We start from the raw sequence: 26,209 nt of genomic DNA, 5'->3' as shown, positions 1-26,209 counted from the left end.
AAATACTGCAATCAGTAGTAAGATGAGCTGCCTCAAGGCAGAACGCTCAGAATGAGCATCTGAGTTAGGGGTCTTGTGCCCATATGAAGAGCACTTTCTGCAACCAGATGGTTTATCAGACATCCTAGAAACATACCACAACAAGAAAACCAGTGTAACAAGAAACAGATATGAGCTAGGATAAAATGCCAAGAATCGTAACACTAATACCACTGAGGTATACAGCAGGAAAAAGAAGTACCATCAATGGTAGGTGGTAGTAAGAAAGGCAAAGGACACAAGGCCTAGTGACTAGAAGTGTAGGAAATAAGAAACCTAAAAAGAATTTTTAAATCTTTTTTTTTTTTGTTTTATAATAAAGAAAGGGAGGAGTAAAGACGAGAAAAAGTTACCAAGATAACAATAAAATGATTTATCTATCCCACAAGCTATTCAAGCTACTGGTGACCATGTGCTGAAGTGGCAAACAAGATCTGAGGTAATTTAGGAGAAGAGAGGATTGTGGGTAAGGGGAGGAGCTCTAGCTATGTAGCCCAAGTCTAACAAAGTGCACAAAGTCAGATCTGAGGTTGGACCAGAGACCCATTTGTTAGGAACAGATGCAAAAGACTTCATATGATATGATTAAAAAGTACATCTTTACTGTAGATGTGGAGGAGGAGCTACAAACATAAATGTCTCACATTGCTCTGGATGACCGTAATTCTGCATGAGCTGGAACAGCTTGCCAATTTAAAGCTCACACTGCTAGCCTAGGGAACAAGCAAATGGAAAGACAGAAATTGTGTTGGAATGGCCATATACTATCAACATTCTTAACCTTATTTTTAACCACTGCCATATACTGTTGATGCACTTATTTGTAACCTGCATTACTGATTTTTCTGTTTATGTACATATGTATTTTGTAATTGTTTTGCAAATGCATTCAATAACTTGACTTTTTTGTTACCTCTGCTATACAACAAACTTTTCTTCCGGGGCCTCTGCTGAAAATTAGCTTTTAGCACAGTTGGATTATTCCTGGTCAATAAATGGAAATAAATACACAGGGAAGGTAGTACTCATGCCTTGCAGTAAGGATCCCTCTTCCTTTTCACAAAGTAACAAGTTATGAAATGTAGGCAGTTGACGTCAGGTCAGTCAATCAATTGATGAACAAATAAATAAATAAAATGGCTGTATATTGCCAATACTCCAAATATTATTCACTGAATGTTACTTTTTTTTCCTAATAATTGAAGAAAGCCAGGGGCCAATGTAGGTGTTGGAAGTACAAGCATCTAATAATCAGACAGTGGAAGAGATAAACACTCTGAAAGAGTGAAACAAGGCTTTAAAATGAGGACTGAACTTTATTTCAATGGGCAGGCTACTAAAATTGTAGGAATTTCAGAGAGAAGGGAAAGGGTAACTCACCATCAGAGCAAAGGAGGATTCCTGAGACAGACAGGTGCTCCAGCACATGTCTGGGTTTTGATGTAGGGCTGTGGTGAAATTACAATTTTAAGTAAAAGTCTGGGAAAGTCCCAGTGTGACATTCTCACTATCTGTCTCTTAACAGGCTACCAAAGGTGATGATGCTAACAAACCAGAAGCATGGACTGGGGAGCAGATGAAGTTGCTCCTTTCTAGGGTCAGCATTCTCAGGATTTTAATGGCTTGACAGACTTAATAAGGCCGTTTACTCTATGCCTGCTAAATTAATCATCTTCCTTGGTTTCTCCATTTTGCAGAGACAAAGCTTTGCTCTGGGTGAATTCATTATGTTTTTCAATACAAGCATAGATTGCTTTTCAGTTGGGGAATGATATACGTTTCTCGGCTCAGCATGAACCCCTTAAGGCCTTAAGATGGAGGGCTCTATGGAGAAATATTTTTTCATTAAATGATTTAAGAAGCTTGTAAAATGTGAGCTGCTGATCCTCACTCAATCAACAAAGACACTGCAGGAGGACGTTTTTGGTAATAAACTGTCTCTTGCAAGCATACTTGACTAATGCCTTTTTCCAGGAATGTCATGGGCCAAAGAGAAGAAAAAATTACAAAATTCAAACACCAAATACAAACAAGTAATACAGTACAGTATATGAATATAACTATAAAAATAAACAAACTGGATTACTCATAATACGAAAGAAGAAAACGGAAATGAAGATACCAACGACAAGCGAAGGACCACCAAGCTGGAATGCTGAATACTTTATTTAAACACTGATGTTACGATTTAAAATAACAACTCAATTATACAACTAGTAATCCACAAGTAAGCGCTTTCATTTAACATATATTAAACTTCATCAGACAATGCATCTCATAACCTCACTTCCTTTTATACTCCAGGTTCATTCATTAAAGATAATTAACATCACATGACTCTCCATAATTGCAGTTTAGCATGCCTCTACTCACGCATAAAAACATCTAAATAAATGACTAAAGTTAATACATGCTTAACCCTCCGCTTATACCAAGTTAAAAAATTAAAAAGTTAATGAAAAATGCATATGCTATAACAAAAGTGATGAACATGATTAAAAAAAAAAATATATATATATATATATATATATATATATATATATATATATATATATATATATAAAATGTATAACAGCAAAAAGAACATAGAAATGTAATGAATTATGTGCATTCACCTATAAAAATGTTAAAAACTATATGTATATATAGTGAATACTAACTTAATATATTAAGATTTAGTTATTTCATTGTCCACTATAAATCATCTCATTCGAGGGTATATGGATAGATACACTGATACGTGTGTTGTGTATAAATACATATTCGGACATAAAGACCAACCAATAAATTAATATGTTGAACTTATGAAAAACTTTCATGATCCATCAGCATCCAAATGAACTTGTATACTTGCTTAAAATACTAAACTAAATATAGTATTAAAAATAGTGTGGTTATATACTTTACTTATAATTATATAGTTATAAAATAAATAAATAAATAGATAAATTAATGAACATGTATATATACTAACTTTATTGTATTATGTTATAAATACTACTCTCTGTGTTGACCTATTAAAAGATTTTATATAAATTTAATTTTAAAAGATATACTACATCTCATTCTACTATTTTATTTCTATTTAATGCCTTTAATTTCAAAATGGGAGCTATTGAACTACGTTCATTGATACCAGGCCATGTATCAGCTTGTGTTCTAATCTGCCATTGCAGTTCCTTATATTCTAAAAAATAAGCCCCAATGTCTTTTTTCTTCAATTTCTACATGATCTATTGCTGTAAAAGAAAACTGATTATCTCTATATTCATTAATATGTTTTGCTAGCGCGTTATTACATTTATTTTTCTTTATGGCATATTCATGCTCATATATTCTTTGGGCTAGATAACTCTCTGTTTTCCCTATGTAGAAAATGGGGCAGGAATTGCAAGTGGCTAGATATACCACTGCCTTAGATTTGCAATTATATTTATGTATTGTTATGTATTAACATTAGTCATTTATTTAGATGTTTTTATGCTTGAGTAGAGGCATGCTAAACTACAATTACGGAGAGTCATGTAATGAATGAACCTGGAGTATAAAAGGAAGTGAGGTTATGAGATACATTGTCTGATGAAGTTTAATATATGTTAAATGAAAACGCTTACTTGTGGATTACTAGTGGTATAATTGATTTGTTATTTTAAATCGTAACATCAGTGTTTAAATAAAGTATTCAGCATTCAAACTGGATTACTCACCAATCTCAGATGCTGCCAGGAAAAAAAAGCACAGATGCACTTGTGTAAAAGGATTCATGATGATTCATGAAAAGAAATTTCAGTGATAGACAATTCTATGAGTACATATTGCTGAAAATCACTTTTAATCAGAACAAAAGCTTCTTCTGCAGGGGGAAAGCCCCTTGCCTCCACCTGGGGGGGTGGGGTGGGAGTCCCATACCTCTCCCAGTCTTTATATATATTCATTCCATTCCAAGGGAAGGGGTCAGGTGCCATCACTGGGCCATTATTCATGTGATGTACCCATATCCCCCCCCTGCCAGCCAAACCACTCTCTGCAGCGGCTAAGATTCATGCTATCAATGCTTCCTTGGGAAATGTATGCATTGCATCTAAACCCGCCCATCTCCATGCCTTACAGTGTAGTGTAATGCTGTACTCCTCACTCTCCTGTATGGCTTAGCACTGCAATGGGCTGGGACTGTCTCCCTCCTGCCAGGATGGGCAATCTGGTATGAGCTGTTCACTCCCAGCCTCTAAAGGTATTGTCTCCAGATCCAGAGATGTAATTCATCCACTGTACTTGGCACTTATAAGGCCAATCATTAAGTTTAATGCCTCTTTTGGTATGAACCACTCCCAACACTTTTCACAAATAACATAGAACACAATGCTTTCTCACATAAAAAGGCCTGAATTGTAAGAACTATGTAGAATATCTCAAAATCTTGTCCCTCCTCTCAGTATCACACAAGCTACTGACAGACGACTGCCACCTTGTATGTAGAGCTTCAAATAAACACTATTCTGTCACATCTATCAAACATGCACAAGTTCAGTGGTATTATCAAGACCAGTTCAGGGGATAGCAATCTCTTTTGCAAAATAAATAGAACATGCTGGAAGGACAAGTTTGTATCACAGAAAATACCTGCTTTTATGGAATGCAGATGGCGGCATAATGGTTAACATATTTACCTTGCAGACGCAAGGTATGCGGTTTGATAATCCCCTTTGAAGGGACCTTCAAAGGCAGTTAGCCTAATACTTACTTATTCAGTCCTCAAAAAGCAAAGTACTTCTCTTTCTCTATTCAAACATAATTTGGATAACTGGATGGGCAAATTCATCCATTGTTTAGCATCCCTGTTCCACAATGATAAGGGAAACATGTAAAATGTCACAACAAATCCTTGTTTGGCCCACCTCTGTATAACTAAGTGTAAAATATAAGGGCTATTAATTACCATGAGAATGCAAAGCTAGGCTTCTTAAGGTCCTCACCGATTAATATACTAAATACCTATGAACCATCCCCTGCCTAGTTCTTCCAGCTTACCATACCACTAAATGGACAATGGTCGTCCAAAGCATGATCACAGCTTTATCCATCTAGGCCACAGAGCCAGGCCAATTGCACCCACTTTTTGATAAAGCTAAACTAACTCACAGTGGAAGTCAGAGACAGCTGGCCGAAGTGCTCTGCACTAGTGTAATTATGCATACTAAATTATGGATAGAGCTACGTTTTTAACTACTACTAAAACACAGCAAAAATGTTCTCAGTATGCATCTCCGGCATCACTGCAACCTCCTGGACAGAAACTGCAAACAGCTGCAACACTTTGCTCTCTCTTTCTCAAAATGATAAAGTCAAACCTAGAAGACACAATATTACAGGAGAAGGCAAACTATGTAGCATCTGCAGTGAGCTAACTGGCGATGCTGCAGAAATTCAGAAACTCTACTCACCAACCCCCTAGCAGGCCACCCAGATGAAATACTGAAGAGTCCCTTGCCTATCTGAAGGGGCTAAGAGGCAGAAGCCCATTAAATTTATACAAGGGGAGATGATGAAGTTGCTGAAGGATATCTTAACCCCAGCTATGGAGCAGAATCACAAAATACTATAAAGAAATATAGATCTAGTAACTTATCAGGGCACTTTATCTTTTAGCTACATGATAACAAGGATATAGAAAACAACATTTTATAAAAAAAGACTGTGGTGGGGGCCAGCACTCGTGATGCTAAGCACCATGATGTGTGAAGCACAAGACTGCAGCAGCACACTTTTCCAGAAGGAAATCTCATTCCTGCTATACAGAAGCTCTGACCATGGAAGCTCATTACATATCCTGCTAAAGGAGCTTAGCAGAATAAGGCAAAACTGCATCTCATTTGTTACTTGTAGCATGAGTATGTATTTGATTTATGAACTGATACCTTAAGGCTGCTCATGGTAGGTTTGTCGCCTCATAGCAAGAGGCTTTCATGTTTGATTTTCAGCTGGGGTACCTCTGGCTGAAGTCTACATGTCTTTCCTGTGTTCACACGAGTCTCGCCATAGATGTGAGTGTTCATGCAAGTGTGTGGCGCATGGAAGAAGAGCCAGTGCAGGGCTAGCCACCCAGCAGTGTGAACCTTGGCTTTAGATTGTCACTGTTGAAATGGCACCCCAACTTCAGGAGCAAAAATTGGAAAAGGGGTTGTGGATGGATGGACCTTAAGGCTACACATGTTCCTTTTGGGGGGGGGGTCTCCACTGCCCATCAATTTTCATTTCTCTGAGTGATAAACTGTCTCACATTTTCACAGAGGGTGAGAGCTATCTTCAGCTCATTCATTCCTTGACAGTAGACACGGGATTACAGAGGCTATCATTTGGGTAGACAAAAGGGTTTTTCCATGTACTACCGCCCTAACTACCCTGTGCATACTCAGTAAGTGTTCTCCAGGGAGGAAGTTCAATGGGCATAATTGTTGGACTTCTACTCACTTTTGCAAGTGATGTAAACCTGAAGAAGACTCTGCCAAAATTTATGAGTACGTTGTACACACTTTCAGGTTTTCAACAGGGAAATCAACAGTCTCTGTGTGTCCCAGACACTTCCACCCTCTCTCAAGAGGTGAATGGGCAGAGCCATTCCACTTCTTCCACTGCCAACTCCACAAGGTCCCTGAGCCACAAGTCATACTGAACCTGCCCAGTACACAGTCAGGGCCTCCTCCCGCCATGTCAAAAAGCTAGCAGATATCCAGCTGCTTTACAGGTTCACAGGGTAGTATATGCAGAATAATATTCCAGAAAACTAGAAAGCAAGAACCAAATGAAATATTTTATACTTTCAAAACAGAGTTTTTATATATTCTGTATCACATACCCCATATTCCTTTGCACCTGTAATATGTAATTTTTGTGCAACAAGCAACTTTCTGTGCACCCTGGACTTCTCAAAGGTACAAGACAGAAGGCTGATAATGAGAAAAGACACAAAAAGCTAATTAAAATACATAATTCTACTATATATTTCAGACTCATTCACAGTAATATACTTTAATTTCTGGGCCACAATGCTAGATCTGAACATTTCTATACATTTCTCCACCCAAACAACACAAAAATGAAAATTTCTGTAAGTGAAGCCACCAGATACTCACCACAAACATAAAGAAAGTGTAGAAGATCAAAGCCATAGCACTGAAGGACTGAATAGAAGACATGATGTTCCTCTGGAGACTCAGTGGCAGAACAATACACAGGGAGATGAAAATCAACAGAAGAACACGGAATCCTTCAGTCACCTTTGTAGAAGATATGAAAAAGTCAACAGATTACAAAAAAAGTGCTAATGTAGATTATTTCCCTTAGTATTACTCAATTAAGCATTGTGTTTATATTTGTACTACATCCTGAACTGCCATTTGACAAAAATGGTTGACTAATGAAGGTACACTTACCTATAGCACTCCACAAAGAAAACCCCAGGAAATGGGGAAATGCAGAGGGTTAAGGCACGTAAAAAGGTTTAGCCAGCAAATGATATATAAACAAAATGTATTGCAATCTATTCTCCTTCTGTTCTTGCAAGCAGAATTGAACTAACCTCAAAGTTCACTCTGGACTGCCTCCTGAACCGTTTTCCCTTGTACCACAGATTCCTGCCCCTCATGTCACCTTGATGAGAGTGGGACCTAGCATTTCCAAGTAGGAAATACAGTTTGCCACCTCATCTTGGGAAACCCACAATAAAAAGTGAGATTTGGCAGCCATGGAAACAGTCAAATGACATTCAATGAAATTTATGCCAGGACTTTCCCCCTGTACTATTAATGGAGAGACACAGCTCATAAATGCTTTATCTCATGCATGGATCCCCTCAAATTATCTACTGTGTGATTACAGTTATTCTCATTAGGGATAACATACAATTATCGACCATGGGATGGGCAAGGCCAAGCTAATATCAAACGTAATACATTAACTTGAGCACCAAAAGGGAAATTTGCTAGGCTTAAAATGACCCACAAGGGCAGCTAGCTTAGTACTTACCCAGAAACCTATGAACAAAGGAGGCCAGGTACTTTATTTTAACAACCTTAACCTAGTCAAATGTGTAGGGACAGTCAAGGCATATATTATTGCAACCCACTGACCAGATGTTAAGGCAAGGTCATGACATAGCATATGGTATTCTCATGTAGTCCAGTATGACCTATGCCAGAATGGATATTTAAGTCAGGGAATACCACAAAATTTATTCTTCACTTCTTTTGACCAACTGTCCAATGCTCAGATCACTGGAGGTGCTGGAGGAGGATGCTCTTCTTACTGCCAATAGGCCACAAACTACATTAAAAGTATGAAGAAATATTGCACCTAATTAAATCTGTTAGTTTATCAAACTATTCCCTACCCACTTGTCACATACTTATCATAATTACATCCATGTTGTTTTCTTCCATCCATCTAACCCTGTGGGTTATCAGATCTGAGGATGGGTGATCAGAATCTTCAGCTCCAAAGCTCCATCTCCTCTCCTATAATGTACTGCATGGTTAAACCTTCTCAGACCGAGTTTGCCCTACCTGACCTACATTAAGAAAGTCTCACCCACAATAACAGGAAATTAGACTGTGAAGGTACTAAAATTAGACTTCCCAATGGTCTATTAGATCCTCCAAGAGCTACAGACTCTACTAATGACAATTTGGAAGGGGAATGGATGGAAGGGATGGCTGAGATGGATGGAAGGCAACATGGATCTAGTGTTATAGTAAACATATAACTTTTGTATCTGATTTTGTCTTTTCCATCCACCTCATCTTGTAGGATTAAGTCTTCAGCCAGACTACTGGGTGACATTAGGATAAAACATGCTGCAAAATGGTACTGCCAAAGGATGCCCTGGACCTTGACTGAATATCCAATTTATAATGAGCAATAAATGTATGAATGGAAGATCAAAAGTCCATGGCGCACATATAACCCAGGGTAGCACAACCATAAAAGCTGTTGAGGTGGTAAATGTCCTGGAGGAATGAACTTTTAATGGACAATGGCACACCTTTCAAAGAATAAACAAAGGATATGCAACAGGAAAGCCATCTGGACAAAGTAACTTTAGAAAATGGTTTACCCAACTTAGCCTTAGAAAAAGACAAGAAGAGCTGGTCTGATATCCTAAAGTGTATGGTCCTATCCAGATAAAATCTTTGATGATAAACATCCAAACAATGAAGCACTTATTCTACTCTGTTTCTAAAGTTTGGGAAGAAAACTGGTAACTGAATCGGTTGGTTCAGACTGGATTCGGACACCACTTCAGGCAAGAATGAAGGATTGACTTTGTGAAAAATAAGGTAAGAAGGGTTATGTGATAACACTTGGAGCTCAGAAACTCTTCTACCAGAAGTAATGGCAATCTAAAACAGAGTCTTGTAAGAGAGAAACTTAAAATCTATTGTAGTCACTGCCTCAAAACGAGACTGTCAAAGTTTGAAGAATGATGGACAAATCCCAAGGAGGAATAGGATCTTTTACAGAAGGTCTAAGTAGGAAGGCCTCTTTCAAAAAGTTTCAAAAAGGCCTTAGTCTGCAATGAGCATATGTCCTTGACCCACATGAAAACTGGAAATGGCTGTCAAATGAAACCTAAAGTGGAGTAACTGAGCCCAGAGTGAAAAAGACCCCCAAGAAAATTCAGATTGTCTCTAAAGGTGCTGAGAATACATCTTGGCCCTTAGAAGAGGCCCACATACAGTCGGGATTCAAAGAGATAACCAGAGGTGCAGCAGGCCTGGGGGCCTTCAGATCCAGCTGCCCCTCTACAGGTGACACTGAAGCAGTCTTTCTGTCTTTATCTTTGTTTAGCATTTTTTTTCTTCCTCCTTCCTGTCTTTATCCTTATGTTGTATTTTTCTTTCTTTTTCTAAACAGGATGCTTACGAGGAGAAGGGGACACAGACGCAAGGACAGGCCCAACAGAAGATAGAGGGAGCATTCCATTTAAAACTAACTTAGCTTAGTGGTCAGTCAGAGCTCTGGCTTTAATGGTTGCACAAGCTTTGCTATCTGTGTTTAAATGGGCAACATCAAGGCAATAAACATACTTGTCATGCGTGTCCCGGGGGCATCTTATACCCACACTCCAGGCACTTTTTAAAATTCAAGGTCTTATCCATCATGAACATCACAAGTACACAGAAAAGTCAAGGAGCACTAAATCACCGAGGAGAAAATTCCTGCAACTATACTAATTATAAACTAGCAAAAATATCAATACAGTCTTAATTTTTCCTGGTTTTTTTTGAAAATGTCAGAAAACAGAAAAGGATACCTGTTAGAAAAATATGTATTAACATATGTGTGCAATGCTTATTTTAAATAAGGGAAGATTAACACGTTTTTATTCTATATGCAGCATTAGTTCTATTTGAAACTCAAAATATGCTTTTCTGAAATTGTGCTTTCTGACACTGCAAGATGCAATCTGACCTACTTTGCAAGCACAGCAAAATACATGTTTATGCCTTGGAAAGCAGGTGATTTTCTGCTAGGTCAGGAAATTAAATAGAGAATAATAATAATTTCTGTAGATCCATTCATTATGAACAATAAGCTCTGTTCATGCTAATGAAAATGTGCACAAGCTGCAAGATAGTTAGATACTATAAACAAAGAACTGCTTCAGAAATCTGTACTTGCATTGTGCTTGAATTAGCCATAGTACCTAGACTTGTAACATCACATAGCAAGAAAGTTATAATTGACCGGTGGTCATCAAGGCCATCCTGTTTACTAAAAAAATCTTTTTTAAACTTTGAAGAGTCAGCTAGAAATGTGAGAAACATCTGTAAAGTAACAGAATTGTGAACTGGTGATCTGCTATGTCAGTCGTAGTGGGCAATGTCTTGAAAAAAAGGTATAATAACTGTGACACTTCCTGATTTAGTCAGACAAACTCTAACTCTCTCTCTTTATAAATTGAAGGACAGCTCTCTCTTTATAAATTGTTTAAACTATCACTTAACCCTCAAATCTGCTTACTTCTACACGGTGACATTCACCCAAACCCTGGTCCTAATCTCACCATCCCAAAATCTCCTATTTAGCCCCTATTTCCAACTCTAAAATGTCTAAAAGCCCTTACTCTACTCTTATAAGGTCAACTCAATATAAGAAGTAACAACATAAAATATTAGAACCATCATTTATTCATTAGACATCATTCCTTTGAGGTCTTATGCCTTAACCTGAAACATGGCTTAAACCTACAGAAAAGATAATGACATTGTCCCACCATAACAGGAATTAAAAAAACTTGGACCGTAAAAATAAAAGAGGAGGGAGGGAACTGAACATTACATCAGATCTGAGGCACACTCCTCCTAAAGAGATACAACCTCCTCCTCCTAGCTCCCAATTAATCAAAAAAAAATCTATATACATTATCTGCTCTTACATCCCTTATTATCTGCTTCATCATCCCAGAACAATATTAGTACTACTTATAAAATACCTAAACTGGCTTTCCAATATCCCTACACAAAAGAAACCATCGCAGGCGGTGATAATGCCTCCTGGAACAGCTGTACATCTCTCCACTCCACAACACACATAACCCTCTTTGGCTTCCACACCCCCACCATTACCTTCCCAACCAGGATCCACAAACAAAAACAAACTACCTTCCCCCCACCAGGATCCACAAAAACAGCCCATCTTCATCAAACCTTATTATTCTTCTGACAACATCAGGACAGGACCTAAAGACTACACTTCCACTAGCAATAAGACTTACATTCATAATCCAATAGCTTTTAGAAATTTCAAAATTCAAAAAAGCTTGCATTCAATCACCCCTTAAAATGCTCTTAACAAAAAAAACAATTCAAACCAAATAAAACTCACTGAAGAACAAAGCTTTGCAACACGAGCCTGTACTCAATGATCCAAAAAAAAACACCAGCCACCGCTACACTGAAAATCCAAAACAAAACCAGCCCCTGGCTGTCTAAGGACCTACGAAATGGACAAAAAAGGAAAAAAACAAGAAATAAATAAACTTTAGAGAAACCCAATAGATCATAGAAATCCTTATAAAAATTCAAAAATTGCATTAAAAAAAAAATAACAAAACAAAAAAAAAATCAACAAAAATTCCACAAAAGGTATCAAAAAAATCATCCAAATAAAAGTCCAGGAAGGTATCAACAAATTACCCCTCCCAGAGCCAAAAACCTACTACCCCTCAGACCCACTTAGAGCCTCCACCCACCCAGGCAAAACACCTTAACACCTATTTCCTGAAACTAACACAAACCATAACCACCACCTTACCACTAGCCAACACAACACAACCTCCTCACCAAATTACCCCAGCAAGCACTTAACCTTCAACCTGTACATGCATCTTTGATACACTCCTTTGCTGGTTCCTGCAAAAAACCACCCCAGCAATGTGGCCCCCTAACCCCAGCCCCTTCAACTGAACCATAAGCAGCTGGCTGCACTCTATAAATAATACAGAACCATCTCTGGATATCTGAAGTCCATCTCCTCTGGAAAATAAAATCTAGTATATCATTCCATCAACCCCCTCCTATAATTATGAACAGTCATTGCATTATCTAACTTCCCTTTCTCTCCCCTATCTCTCAACAAGATGGTGGACCAACATCATCTCGCATTCTACTACCACAATGCCACAAAAACAACCTTCTAGTTATTTACAGATATAAATAAGTCGCAGGAATAACAGTATCACAACACTTTCTATCCTTTACAGATAGCATTATAAACCAATCTAATTATACCCACTTACTATCTGCTCTTTTTTCATCCTTTTCAAAACTTTGACAAACTTAAAAAATGGTAACTAATAAATGGTTCCAAGGAATAACTTTCCCTTGATCAGCAACTAGTAAAATGGAAGCAAACCTCCCTCCTTGAAACAAGCTCCAAGAATCCTCTGGGGACTATCTTCTTCAGTCTCATCACCCTTCCCCCATGGATCCCTCTCAAAAACTACATTCCTTTCCTCCTTTCTATGGTTTTCATAAATGAAACATCTTCCTCATACAATAATGCATACAATATGCTGACGATTCAACTCTGGTATGTGCCTCATCATCCCCAACTGGCTCTGTGAACACAAAACAAAAACTCTCTTTACTTTAGTGAAAAACAATTCATTCTAATTACCCTCATCACTAAATAAAAAAAAGATACTCCCCAAGCCAAAATCACAAATGAAACAGAATCAATCTCTCAAATAAATCATGAAACTGGTCTGAAACAGCTCACGCCACCTCTACTCTCTGGATCATTAAATAATAACCTAGCCCTTTACTGACTCGGCACCTAACGATCCCTATTGGATCAAGAATTTCCAAAACCCTCTGGTACAGACCCCACCTTTCAGAATCAGCAAGATACCTCACCTATAAACCCACCTATCCTATTTCACTCTACTCTATGCCTCACCTATATACCAACCTATCCATCCTACAACTAATAAGCACAGCAACCACCTACAACAACATAGAACTCATTGCCTAACTGCACACCTTATTACAAACCACTGCCTTAACCTTACCACCTATTCATACCCATGGACATCACCCTATTCAATAAACAGCTACTTACTTCATTTATTCACAAGATTTTACATCAGCCTACAAAACCTAGTAAACTATTATATCTACAATTCTCACCAAATTCTTTAAAAACTACAAGAGGCCTAAAAAAGTAAACAAACAAGCAAGTTCACTCACAAAACAAAATTATTCACGCAATCACCACAACAATTCTCAAATCCAGATTACCAAACTTCCCTTCCACCAAAATTTTCACTTAACCCTACCAACCTTTTCAACTAAGTAACTCAGCCTGAATGAAAACCAAATTCCTGATTTTTTCTCCCCTTTCCTGATAAGTTGGCTCTTACTTCTTTGATCTTAATACTTCTTACTCTCTTTTTTTTTATCTCTTTTTTTTATTTTTTTACTCTCTTTTTTAATTTTGCTTACTTTTTTGTTTTTGTATTTTTTGCTTTTGAAAAATTAAAAATTACTGAAATTTTGTATTTTAAAAAACTTTTTTTGTTTTTGAACTTTTTCTTTGTCTTTATTTTTGCTGTTTCTGTGAAATACTTTGTTGTTTCTGTTTCTCCTATTGTCAACTTTTGTAATGGATATATATACTGAAAATGTAAAATAAAAATAAAATAAATAAATAATAAAATAACTGCATTTTTTGTCTCTTTGCGCAAGAATAAAGATACCTGAACTGAACCTTATGCTTTTGGTCTTTTGAAATATTTTTCTCTAACATTTTTTGGTCCTTTGGAGCCGGAAACCCTCGTTTAGCCTGGGATCAGATGGGCCAGGTGGCATGAAACTGCGCAGGGAAGATACCACATTGGATCTTCTTCATTGAAAGACCTCCAACTGAATTGTCGTGCAAAAGAGGCCAGCCACTTTTCTGATCTACGACTGAAGGCGGGTTCCGTTTGAACAGTGAGTGACCAATCGCTGAGGCTCAGGTAAGGTGAATCTACTTTTTTCTATTTTAGATCAGGGACTTGATTGTATTTGTTCTGTGAGAATTTTTACAATTCAGGGACAGAAATATTGCTATCTTGTCATAGATCAGGGAAACAGAATGAGTAGGCAGGTAGTCTGAAGGGACTGTAAACACTTGGTGGTACCACATTAAAAAACAAAAGGGTTACGTAACATTTAAAAGGTTAAGACAAAATGGGTAATACGTGCACAAAAACGAAAAGACCCCAAAGCCCACAGTTAACCGAAGACGCAAAATATATGCAATCACAGCGCGCCGACAACGTTAAATATTATACTAAATGGGTTAATAAATATGAATTTGATGGGAATCTAGAAAGATCCTCACTTATCAAACTTATCAGACAGTTAAAAACCGATTCTAAAGGTCGGGTTAAAAAACAGCGTAAATTAGGAGTTCCTCAAGCACACAGGTGGATTGAGGAAGCAAACCGAAGAGAGCAAAAAAATAAAAATTCAAAAGCAATGTTTTTAGACAAAGGATAATAACTTCGTTACAGCATCGGCCTCTCCGCCCACTCCGGTTTCGGTTCCCTTACCAGTTCCCTTACTGGAATATGAAGCAAAAGAACAAACTGACCCACCTCCACAATATCCAGTTGTTCCTATAAAACCACTGCTGTTTGGTTTGTTAGAGATCCTATCGAGACTAGGTCTTGAACACGTAATTTAAAAGGGGATATTGAATTATATCAAATGAATGGAAATTCACGGGCTATGAGTGAAGAAGAGATATGATATGCCCACTCATAGAAGTACGAAATCCTCAGGCAGGACTCAACTCTCTTAGTATACAGACCGTGAACACCGGAAGACATCCGGAAAGCCACAGAGGGAATTCCCCATCCAAAAGTTAATTTTAGAAAGTTCTTAGAAGACTTACAGGGCATGAGATTAAGTTATCACTTAAACGGAGAGGAAGTAGAAAAAGTAGTCAGACAAATAGTAGGTCCAGATTGGCACATGATCAGTGGCAACTGGAATCCCCGTGACGCTGCACTTAGGCCCCTCCCACATAGCAGAGCAGAACTAGACAACAGAGTGAAAGGTCTGACAGACCGAATTTCTGAGAAATGGAAGCCTAGGGCAGACTGGACTTGCATTAACCAATGCATCCAACAAGAAAGTGAAACTGTTGATAGATATTTTTCCAGATTATTGGAATGTTTTAACAATCACTGTGGAATGCAGGTGCCTGAAGATCAGACACAAGATTCCCCATATGAGCAGCAGTTAAAGAATGCATTTTTGAAAGGCAGTATTACACCCATAAGTAGTTTCATTACTAAACACATGGTAGACCATTGTACAAGCAGATTACAATCACTGCTTGAATATGCTAGACATGCCGAAAGGCATTTTAACAACAAAAAGAAAGCCCAAGTGTTTGCTGTGGAAGATGGAGAAGTTTATTTACTACAGTCCAGACAAAAGGGCAAAAAGAATGCCCAGGGAAACAAACAATCTGATCAGCGATCAGAAGACTTTGAAGGGAGAAAGAAAAGAGGTGAGTGCTTCAAATGCGGGAAAAAGGGACACATGGCAAGGGATTGCAGGAAAAATAAGAAGGCAACAGTGGAAGACAAAAACGATGAGGGTGAGGACTGACTATATGAAAGTCAGGAATCACTAGATAGGAATAATAGAGAAAAGACAAACGAGAATGTGATAGAAGGAGCAGAGAATGTGATAATAGAGGAAGTGCAGGAAACTACCGATAGTGAAGAAAATGAAATATTAGACCTAGCCTTATTGAGCTTAGAGCTCTATTTGGCTGACACAAAACCAGAAGTGACACTCCTGGTAGAAGGAAGGGAAGTCAAATTTTTGTGCGATTCAGGGGCATCACGAACCCTGGTACACCCCTCCAAACTACCAGAAAATTCAGAATCACATGACTTTATACTAGTAAAAGCAGCTAATGGGCAGCTGTATCGGGAGCCTCTCTCCCATAACATTACAATAACAGATCCTGTTTCAGGATTAACCCAGAAAAGCAAAATTGTTATTTCTGCAAAATGCCCAGTGAACCTTTTGGGCAAAGATCTTATGCAACTATTAGGCATAGCAGTAGTTCCAACCATGCAGGGTATGGAAGCACAGCGACAAACCAATACTTTTGCAGTGCAAACGGAAGGTGAGACATTTTACTGGTACAGCCCAGGACTTAGTTACGACTGGTCCTGGAGCAGTAACTGAAGAGTTAATGAATGTAGCTATCAGTAAGTTCCCCTCCCTTTGCAATGACATACAACACCTGTTGCACTGTACTCTGTATTATTGTAATACACCAGGATCTGACAAAGAATATGAACAAGAACTGTTTAAAAATCATGCAAACATATTAGTACTGTGTAATCTGTACTGGGACATGAAAGGGAACAGTGTAGTTAGCTGTTCATTACCCCAGGAGTTCTTTTCACTTTACAAATCAAATATAATACCGCATGTTAGTTTAACTAAAGAGGAAGGTTTAAAATGGATAGACCTAGGAGAAAAAGTTACAAAATGGGAAAAACAGACAGAATCAGAACTGTCAGAACAGGGAATACAAAGACAGAAACTGAACTGGATAACACAAACACATCCAGCTGTATACTTGCAGTCCAGCAAAGACAGCTGAGAAGCCCTCATTAGAAGAGGAAGAAAAAGCTTTGTTAGACATACCAGAAACTCTCTGGTCAACAGGAAAGTCAGACGTAGGACTAATTTGCACAGCAGGACCAGTTACTATCACGCCAAAGTCAGCATTTAGACCACAAAAGAGACAATACCCCTTGAGAAAAGATGTAGAGGCAGGTATTAAACCTATCATAGCAGCTTTGCTTAAGAAGGGAATACTGGTGGAATCTCCCGATTCACCATGTAACACACCCTTATTCCCAGTCAGAAAAGCAAACGGAGAATGGCGTATGGTCCAAGATTTACAAGCTGTAAATGACGCAGTAATACCAAGAGCACCTACAGTGCCAGATCCACATACCTTGTTGAATGATTTAATACCTCAACAGAAGTAATTTTCTGTGGTAGATATCAGCAATGCGTTCTTTTCGATACCGATACACCCTGACAGCCAGTATTGGTTTGCATTTACATTTCAGGGGAAGCGGTATACATATACGCGACTACCACAGGGTTATAGTGAAAGCCCAACAATATTCTCACAAGAGATGGCAAGGAATTTAGCGGGATTTATCCCACTGAGAGGTAGTCAAATTTTACTTTATGTTGATGACATCCTGCTGGCCGCCCCTACCCAGCAAGATTGTATGGAACATACTATAGCATTATTAAAATTCCTAGCAGTTGAAGGACACAAAGTAAGCAAAAATAAATTGCAGCTTTGGAGAAAACAAGTGAAATACCTTGGATATGTAATATCCAAAGATGGCAGAACATTAGATGAAGACAGAAAAGTAGCGATCTTACAAGCACCAAAACCCACAACCAAGAAGGAAATTATGTCCTTCCTGGGTACGACTAATTTTTGTCGAAGCTGGATCCCAAACTATGCTTTGGAATCTGCACCTTTAACCGACCTGATTTTTAAGAAGCCTATGGCAGCACAAGATTTAATACAGTGGACACCAGAAGCAGAATTAACTTTTTGCAAGCTGGAACAATTGATAGCATCATCATTAGTTTTAGGATTACCAAATTATCACAAACGTTTTTTCCAAACTGTAGATTGCAAGCAAGGTTATATGACATCAGTATTGACTCAACAGCATGGAGACAAACAACGCCCCATTGCTTATTATTCATCACAACGGGACCCAGTGGCGCGGTCTCTAGCCCACTGTGTACAAGCAGTAGTTGCAGCTGCAATGGCAGTGCTGGCTTCAGCCTCAGTAGTGTTATTCCACCCTCTCACATTGAGAGTGCCTCATGCAGTCGCAATCATTTTACTGCAAGAAAAAGTAGCATATCTTTCCCCTGCTAGGCATCTTTCTTGTATGACTATATTGCTGAGCCAACCTCACATGACAATTGAACGATGTACTACTTTGAATCCGTCTACCTTGCTCCCAACTCCTGTGGATGGCACACCCCATAACTGCCTGCAGGTAATTGAGCAAAAGACACTGCCTAGAAAAGACCTCACGGATGTTCCCTTGGATGATGCCGAGGTGACATATTACATGGATGGCTCATGCAAAAGGAGTCCTACAGGACAGAACCTAACAGGTTATGCAGTAGTTTCTGATACTGAGATTGTAGAAGCGAAACCTCTATCACATAACTTATCTGCACAATGAGCAGAGTTGATTGCCTTGACACGGGCATGTACCTTAGCAAAGGGTAAAAGTGTAAACATTTTTACAGACAGCCAGTATGCTTTTTCTACTGTACATGTTTTTGCACAACAGTGGAAGAATCGAGGAATGGTGACATCTACTGGCAAACCGATTAACCATGCACAGTTTATTTTAGATTTGTTAGATTCTATTCAGTTGCCTCAGAAAGTAGCTATTTGTAAATGCATAGCTCATACAAAACAACAAGATAGGATTTCAAAAGGCAATGCGAGAGCTGACACAGCTGCAAAGCAAGCAGCCTCAGAAGCATTTATTGAATGAGGAATTACAACCTTCTGAGATTTTACACTTAGAAATGTTGAAAACAATGCAGACGCTTACTACATAAGCTGAAAAACAGAAATGGAAAAGACGAGGAGCAATTCTCAAGGAAGGGCTGTACATCTCCAAAGACGGAAAACCGATATTACCATCTAATTTATTTAGATATGCAGCTTTATTGAACCATGAGCAGAGCCATGTCTCAAAAGGGGGGATGGTACAGTTAGTGAATCGGGTGTTCGCTACATATGGGTTTACAAACTACACTAAAAATTTTTGCCTGTCATGTCACACTTGTAATAAACATCATGCACAAGGGGCATTAAAGCCCAAGCAAGGGAGTTTCCCTACACCACCGTATCCGTTTCATACTATCTCTGTATGGATTTCATAGAATTGAACAAATGTGAAAACAAAAAGTACTGCCTTGTCATTGTAGATATGTTCTCCAAATGGGTGGAGGCCTTTCCGACTAGTAAACCAGATGCAGCCACTGTTGCAAAGACCCTAGTTAAAGAAATTATTCCTAGATTTGGCATACCGGAAAAGATCTACAGTGACAATGGTACACATTTCATTAACCAAACTATACAACAGTTAAGTCAGTATTTTGGGATTTCTTTAAAACATCACTGTGCATATCACCCTCAATCTGCAGGGTTAGTAGAGAGGCACAATGGAGTTTTAAAGAATAAGCTTAAAAAACTTATAGTAGAAACACAGAAGAACTGGGTGTACTGTTTGTCCCTGGCACTGTTGAGCATGAGAACTGTTCCGAATGCAAAAGGATCGACACCTTTCGAAAAATTTTTCGGAAGAGCTTATTATATACCTCAGTGGAAACCTCTCATGTCTGCAGACCAGGAAGCAGATTGGACACTTGCAGAAAATATGAAGAATATGCTAAATAACAAACATCTTTTATAGTTTAATTCTGTTTCAGATAAAGACCAAACTAAACCATTCAAAGTAGCATTAGCCCCAGGCACTTGGGTCTGGGTGAAGACAATCAAAAAGAAGAACTGGACGACACCAAAGTGGGAAGGTCCATATCAAGTACTGCTGAGCACGCTCACAGCAGTCAAGATTGCAGAACGTTCATCTTGGATTCATTTGACACACTGTAAACTATTCAAAAACTTTGAACTTGATAAAACTCTTGCTGACACACAGCAGCAGTAAAATGATGACAAGACCTAGAGACAACAGAAATACTGAACGATTTCAGCAGTATATTCAGCAGTGTTGCATAATCATCTTAATAACTGCATTAGTGACAATGTTCTTTTTGCTGTGGCTTTTGCTGTGGCCTTTCTTTTCTTCAGCCACACCAGTTAGACTGAACAAACGTGATTCAACTCTCATAGACTGGCATCCGAACTTTAACACTTACCAAGCAATCAAATATGTGTATGCTGACACTTTTAATATTTCGAATTGTTGGATTTGCACAGCTATACCAACAGCATACTGGGGATTATTGATGGCTGCTGTCCCCCTAGGGGTCAATGAGACCTGGGAAAACTTGATTTTTGAGACTACACCTGTGAAATCTAGAGACAAAATTGCACTATTTCTACCTGTTACACAAACAGGAATTGTATGCTTTTTTAAGAATGACACGATTCAAGTAGGTTGGAGCAAATGTAATGTAACGGATTCTTATAAATGTTATATTAAACCTAAAAATGCTAAAAATACAGAAACAATTTGTGATGCAGATTATGACTCATACTTTGAGTCCTTGCATAAAACTGTCAGTGATATACAACATAATCCTGTTCTTTTAAAGCAACTGTCTATTATAGATAAGAAAATGTTTCATGCAGGGAAGGTGTATAGCAATACTAAAGTAGAAAACTGTTATTTCACATGTGGGAAAAAGGCATACAAATGGTTGCCTGAGAATTGGTCCGGCAGTTGTTTTTTGGGTTACCTGGTCCCGGCCATACGACACACTACAGCTTTGCCTCATGAGAGGATTCGAAACGTCAGAGACGTCGCAAAGAAACCTGAGAATCCAGTGGGACAGATTGTAGCAGGCTGGAGAAACCATAACTCTGTGAAAAACAAAAGTAAACTAGCACACATGGACTTGAGTGACACTACCATATCCTGGGCTGGCATAGCCCCTGCATATGGTGCAGTTAAATCAATCTGGGAACTGAGAAAGCTATCCAAACTTCTCGAGGTCATGAGCAATGCAACTTTTTGTGCTCTTGAATTAATGACTGATGAACTGAATGCAATGAGAACTGTAGTGCTTCAAAACCGCATGGCTCTTGACTTCACCCTAGCGGCGAGAGGTGGTACATGCGCTTTAATCAAAGACGAGTGTTGTTCGTTTATTCCCGCCAATAAACACGAAATCAATGATCATTTGGAGGTGATTCAGCAAGTGTCAGACATGACCAGGCCAGGCCCAAACCCACTGATGGACTTTTTCCAGAATTTGTTTGGGGGGTGGTGTTCCATCCTAATGAACATCCTGATTGCCATTTGTGTGGGATTACTTTTGTTAGGAGCATGCATTTGCTGTGGAATTCCCTGCATGAAAAAATTAATCAAAGATTTTATAGACATGTCAGTTTCTGAGACTTTGTATTAAAAGTACTGAAATTGAAGAACTGTTGAAAAAGGAAACACTTTCATAAGTTTAAACTGAATGACTCTCTTAGCTGCAAATCCTCAAAGGAAAAGGTTAGGAGAAGAAACAAACTGTTTATGCTTTTGAAATAGAATCAAAAGTATTAACAGGGGGGAAATGTTAGAAAAATACGTATTAACATAAGTGTGCATAAGGGAAGATTAACACGTTTTTATTCTATATGCAGCATTAGTTCTATTTGAAACTGAAAATATGCTTTTCTGAAATTGTGCTTTCTGACACTGCAAGATCCTCTCTGACCTAGTTTGCTAGCACAGCAAAATACATGTTTATGCCTTGGAAAGCAGGTGATTTTCTGCTAGGTCAGGAAATTAAATAGAAAATAATCATTTCTGTAGATCCATTCATTATGAACAATAAGCTCTGTTCATGCTAATGAAAATGTGCACATGCTTCAAGATAGTTAGATACTATAAAAGTACAGTTTTGTACCTACCATAAATGTAGATGTCCGACAGATATGCAACTGCAGTCATAACATATGGGTTGTCCTGCCTCAGGCAGCCCTCGGTCGGCCGGATTCCAAAGTCTGGGTCCGACGTCGGTTGATGTCGCATTTCTCTCCGACGTCAGAGCGGCTGGAGTACATAAGCATCAGCCAACGCCATTTTCTTCAGTATTTCTTGCCCCAGATGCCAGGTGCCCTCCAAGGAAGGCTGTAATCAAATTGGAAGACAAAAACAGGATTCCAGACAAATAAGTAATAAACAGATACACCATAACAGATATCCCCAGCTAAGAGAAAAAGGGATAGGAGTGGACCCTAGACATAGAGGGGTATGGAGGGAGGGAAAATCCGACTGCAGTTGCATATCTATCGGACATCTACATTTACGGTAGGTACAAAACTGTACTATGTCCTTCAAGAATGCAACTGCAGTCATAACATATGGGTAGAATACCATAGCTTAGCTGGGGGAGGAGGAATGCTCTAGGAAAAAGATGGTGTGGCAATCAAACCCTGCAGGACTGCTGAAGCAAAGCCTGCTCTGGATTTGGAGTATAGAGGGAGATTGTAGTGTTTGGAGAATGTATGCACGGAGCTCCATGTAGCAGCTTCTAGAATGTCCTTTGTAGGCACCCCTCTTAAAAATGCTGTAGAGGTGGCTGTAGCTCTGGTGGAATGTGGTCTGACATTAGCAGGAACAGTCTTCCCATGAAAGGAATAACAGAATCTGATGCAATGTCCAATCCATTTTGAAACAGTCTGTTTTGAAATTGCTTTTCCTTGGACTGCAGGGGCGTAAGCTACAAAAAGTTGTTCAGACTTCCTACTGGTCTTGGTTCTGTCCAGGTAGTATCGAAGTTGCCTGTGAATGTCCAAGGTATGTAACAGTCTTTCCCCTTTGTTCTCAGGATTGAGGTAGAAAGCAGGTAGATGAATAGCTTGATTTAAAGAAACCCTAGATACCACCTTTGGCATAAAGGTAGGGTTGGTCCTTAATGAGACCCTGTCTCTGTGAAAGATTATGAACGGTGGTATTGCCATTAGGGCCTGTAGTTCCAAAACACTTCTTGCTGAGGTAATTGCCAACAGGAAGGCTGTCTTCCATGAGAGAAATTGTAAGTCGACTGAAGCTGCTGGCTCAAATGGAGGGAGAGTCAGTTTTTCTAGGACAAAGCTGAGGTCCCAGGCTGACACTGGAGCCTTTCTTGGTGGCTTAATGTTCTTGATTCCCCTGAGGAATTGCCTTAGCAAAGGATGTGAAAAGACAGGCGGATCAGTGTTATATCTAGCTGAAATAGCTGAAGCATGTATCTTTATGGAAGAATATGAGAGTCCATTCTGTAGCATATCTGCCAAATATTCCAGGATGAGTGGGATGTTCAGTAATGATGCATCATGTCCCTTGCTGGTATTCCAAATGCTGAATCTCTTCCATTTTGCTAAGTAAACCTTTCTGGTGGATGGTCTTCGAGCCTCTGTTAATATCCGCTGAACTTCCTTGGAGAGAGATAGATTGAGGTTATTCATGGGATCTCCGTTAGCTGCAGTGTCTGAAGGTTTGGATGCACTGTTTTGAAGTTGTGTTGAGTCAAAAGTAGGGGCCATTGGGGAAGGGCCCACTTCTTGGTGTGACATATGTCCGTAGTAGTGGATACCAGTGTTGTCTTGGCCAGTCTGGAGCTATTAGGATCCCCTTGGGTCTCTCTGCTTTGATCTTTAGTAATACTGAGGTCATCAGTGGCAGAGGTGGGAATGCATAGATTTTTAGGGAGTTCCAGTTGAATGAGAGAGCATCTATTTTCCAAGCTTGTGGATGATATGTCCTTGAGCAGAATTTTTGTAGATGATGGTTGAGGTGAGAGGCAAATAGGTCTACTTCTGGCCTGCCCCATGTCGAAGTGAGTTGTGTGAAGATCTTCGGATGTAACCTCCACTCATGTGGATCTGCGAAATTCCTGCTTAGGCTGTCCGCCAGCACATTGTCTTTGCCTGGAACAAACTGGGATTGTAACTGTATGTTTAGGCTCAGTGATTTTTCCCAAAGATTCATTGTCAGTCTGCAAAGGGGGTAAGCTATGAGAAAGGTGTTTAATGCGGACAAATCCAGTATTGGTCTCCATTGAGATTCTTTTCTTGGAACAAGGAACAGTCTTGAGTAAAACCCCTGGCCTTGTTCTTGTTGTGGAACTCTTTCTATTGCTTTTATCCGAGCCAGCAGAGAAATTTGCTTGATAGCCTCTGCCCTCTGGTTTTGTGGTAGGTTTGGCATGCCTTGTTTTCTTGGTAAGGTATGAAAATGGAACCAGTAACCTTGGTCTATAATGTCCAAAATCCATTTGTCCTTTGTCAATCTATGCCAATTGTCTGAAAACAGAGATAATTTTCCACCCAAGGGAGCTTCTATTTGTTCCTTGGTAGGCGGAAGTAGAGGAAAGTCATTGAGATTGTGGCTGTGTGGCAAGGAAACCCCTGTGTCACTTCTTTGGTTTGCTGGCTGCCATTGTCGTCCAATGTAAGGACCTCTGTATTGTCCTCTTCCTCGGCCACGTCTGTTTTTACCCCTTTGAAATTTTTCAGGATTAGGAAAGGACCAGTTTTTTGAAGGCCAATTCCTATTGAATCTGGGGGGTTGAACCTGGAGGAAATCTTTAACTGTCTGAACTGATTTTGCTTTTTCCTCGATGGACTTTAACACATCTTTAGCATTAGCACCAAAAAGCTTGTTCTTTTCCAAGGGTGCATCCAGAAGTTTTTCCTTAACATGATCTGGTAGAGGTTGTTCTTTTAACCATGCATGTCTACGAATGACTGCCCCTGTCATAGCTGCCCTACATGAAGCTTCCAGTGCATCATATCCACACTGCAGGAAGTGATTGCTGACTTGCTGAGAGTTATGTACAGCTTCCTGCAAAGACTTCCTGTCTAAAGGATCAGGAGAGGCCAATGTTTTCTGTAAATCTTCTGACAGGAAATCCTGATATTGCAACATGTGAAAAAGGCAATTCAAAGCTCTCATAGATAAAGTAGTGGAGGTGTAGACCTTTTTCCCCATCTCTCTAATGACCTAGCTTCCCTGTTGGAAGGCAATGGATTTTTAGAGGTGGAAGCTGAAACACCTTTAGGTCCCTGAGAAATAGTTTCCAAATCAACAGTATGGGCCCTGAATAAATGGGAATGTGTTTCTGGGACCCTGTAATACCTGTCTGGCTTGGCTGGAGCAGGAGGAAGAGAATCAGGGGTAACACTGGAGTCAGAATATAAATCATCCAAAACATCAAGCACAGGAGGGATAGCTAAGGGCCTGTGCTGGGGCTTTTTAAGGAAAGTTCGGCGCTTTCTGGAATCAGAATATTCCTGGCCTTGCCACTTGAAATGTTCCCTCATGGTATGCAGAACTTCCCCAAAAGAAATATCCTCAGGAGGAGAGGCCGAGGAATGGAATCCTCTGCATCCGAGTCCTCATAGGTCTGGAAGAGCTCTTCCTGGCCATCGGAGTGGACAGAGTCCTCAGAATCTTCATCTGAAGGGATAGGGTCAGAGGGTTCAACCCAGGGCCTCTTATCAGAAGGAGGCTGGGATCCTCTCTCAGGATGGGCCTGTGAACCTCTAATCATAGAAATTAAGTCTGCGGCATAGTCATGATTTGTGTCTCTGGAGTAGGCTGAGGTAAGGCTTTAGCAGTAAGGTGCTTGGTCTTTCTGGCTGCCTTAGCCCGAGTGTAGGCCTTAATAGACATGGCCATAGGGGGCCTGGCAGCTCCACGTGCAGGAGTGACCTTATCTACAGCAATGGTCTCGGGCATTTCCTCGGTTTCAGTATCCGGAGGAAAATCTATAACTGGCGTCGGAGTTGTATCCGGTATTGGAGTCGTAGGTAATGCAGTGTCTTCGGTTCGGAGCGGTGGAATAACCGTCTC

The 26,209-nt window shown here is 39.4% G+C and overlaps 1 protein-coding gene across 1 annotated transcript in view; it reads right to left on the bottom strand.

Moving 5' to 3' along the window:
- Positions 1-26,209, bottom strand: part of SLC38A10 (solute carrier family 38 member 10) — a gene marked incomplete in the record, with an annotated part of 1,157,663 nt that overhangs the window by 887,894 nt on the left and 243,560 nt on the right. Inside the window, 1 exon segment of the mRNA XM_044072422.1 lies at positions 7,170-7,313. Within this exon segment, the coding sequence (XP_043928357.1) occupies positions 7,170-7,313 (144 nt within the window).

This window comes from Protopterus annectens, chromosome 5.part0 (assembly GCF_019279795.1).
Source record: "Protopterus annectens isolate FY-2018-M chromosome 5.part0, PAN1.0, whole genome shotgun sequence".
In the NCBI taxonomy this organism is placed as follows: Eukaryota; Metazoa; Chordata; order Ceratodontiformes; family Protopteridae; genus Protopterus; species Protopterus annectens.
The sequence above is the reverse complement of the archived record's forward strand: the minus strand, read 5'-3'. Positions and strand labels throughout refer to the sequence as shown.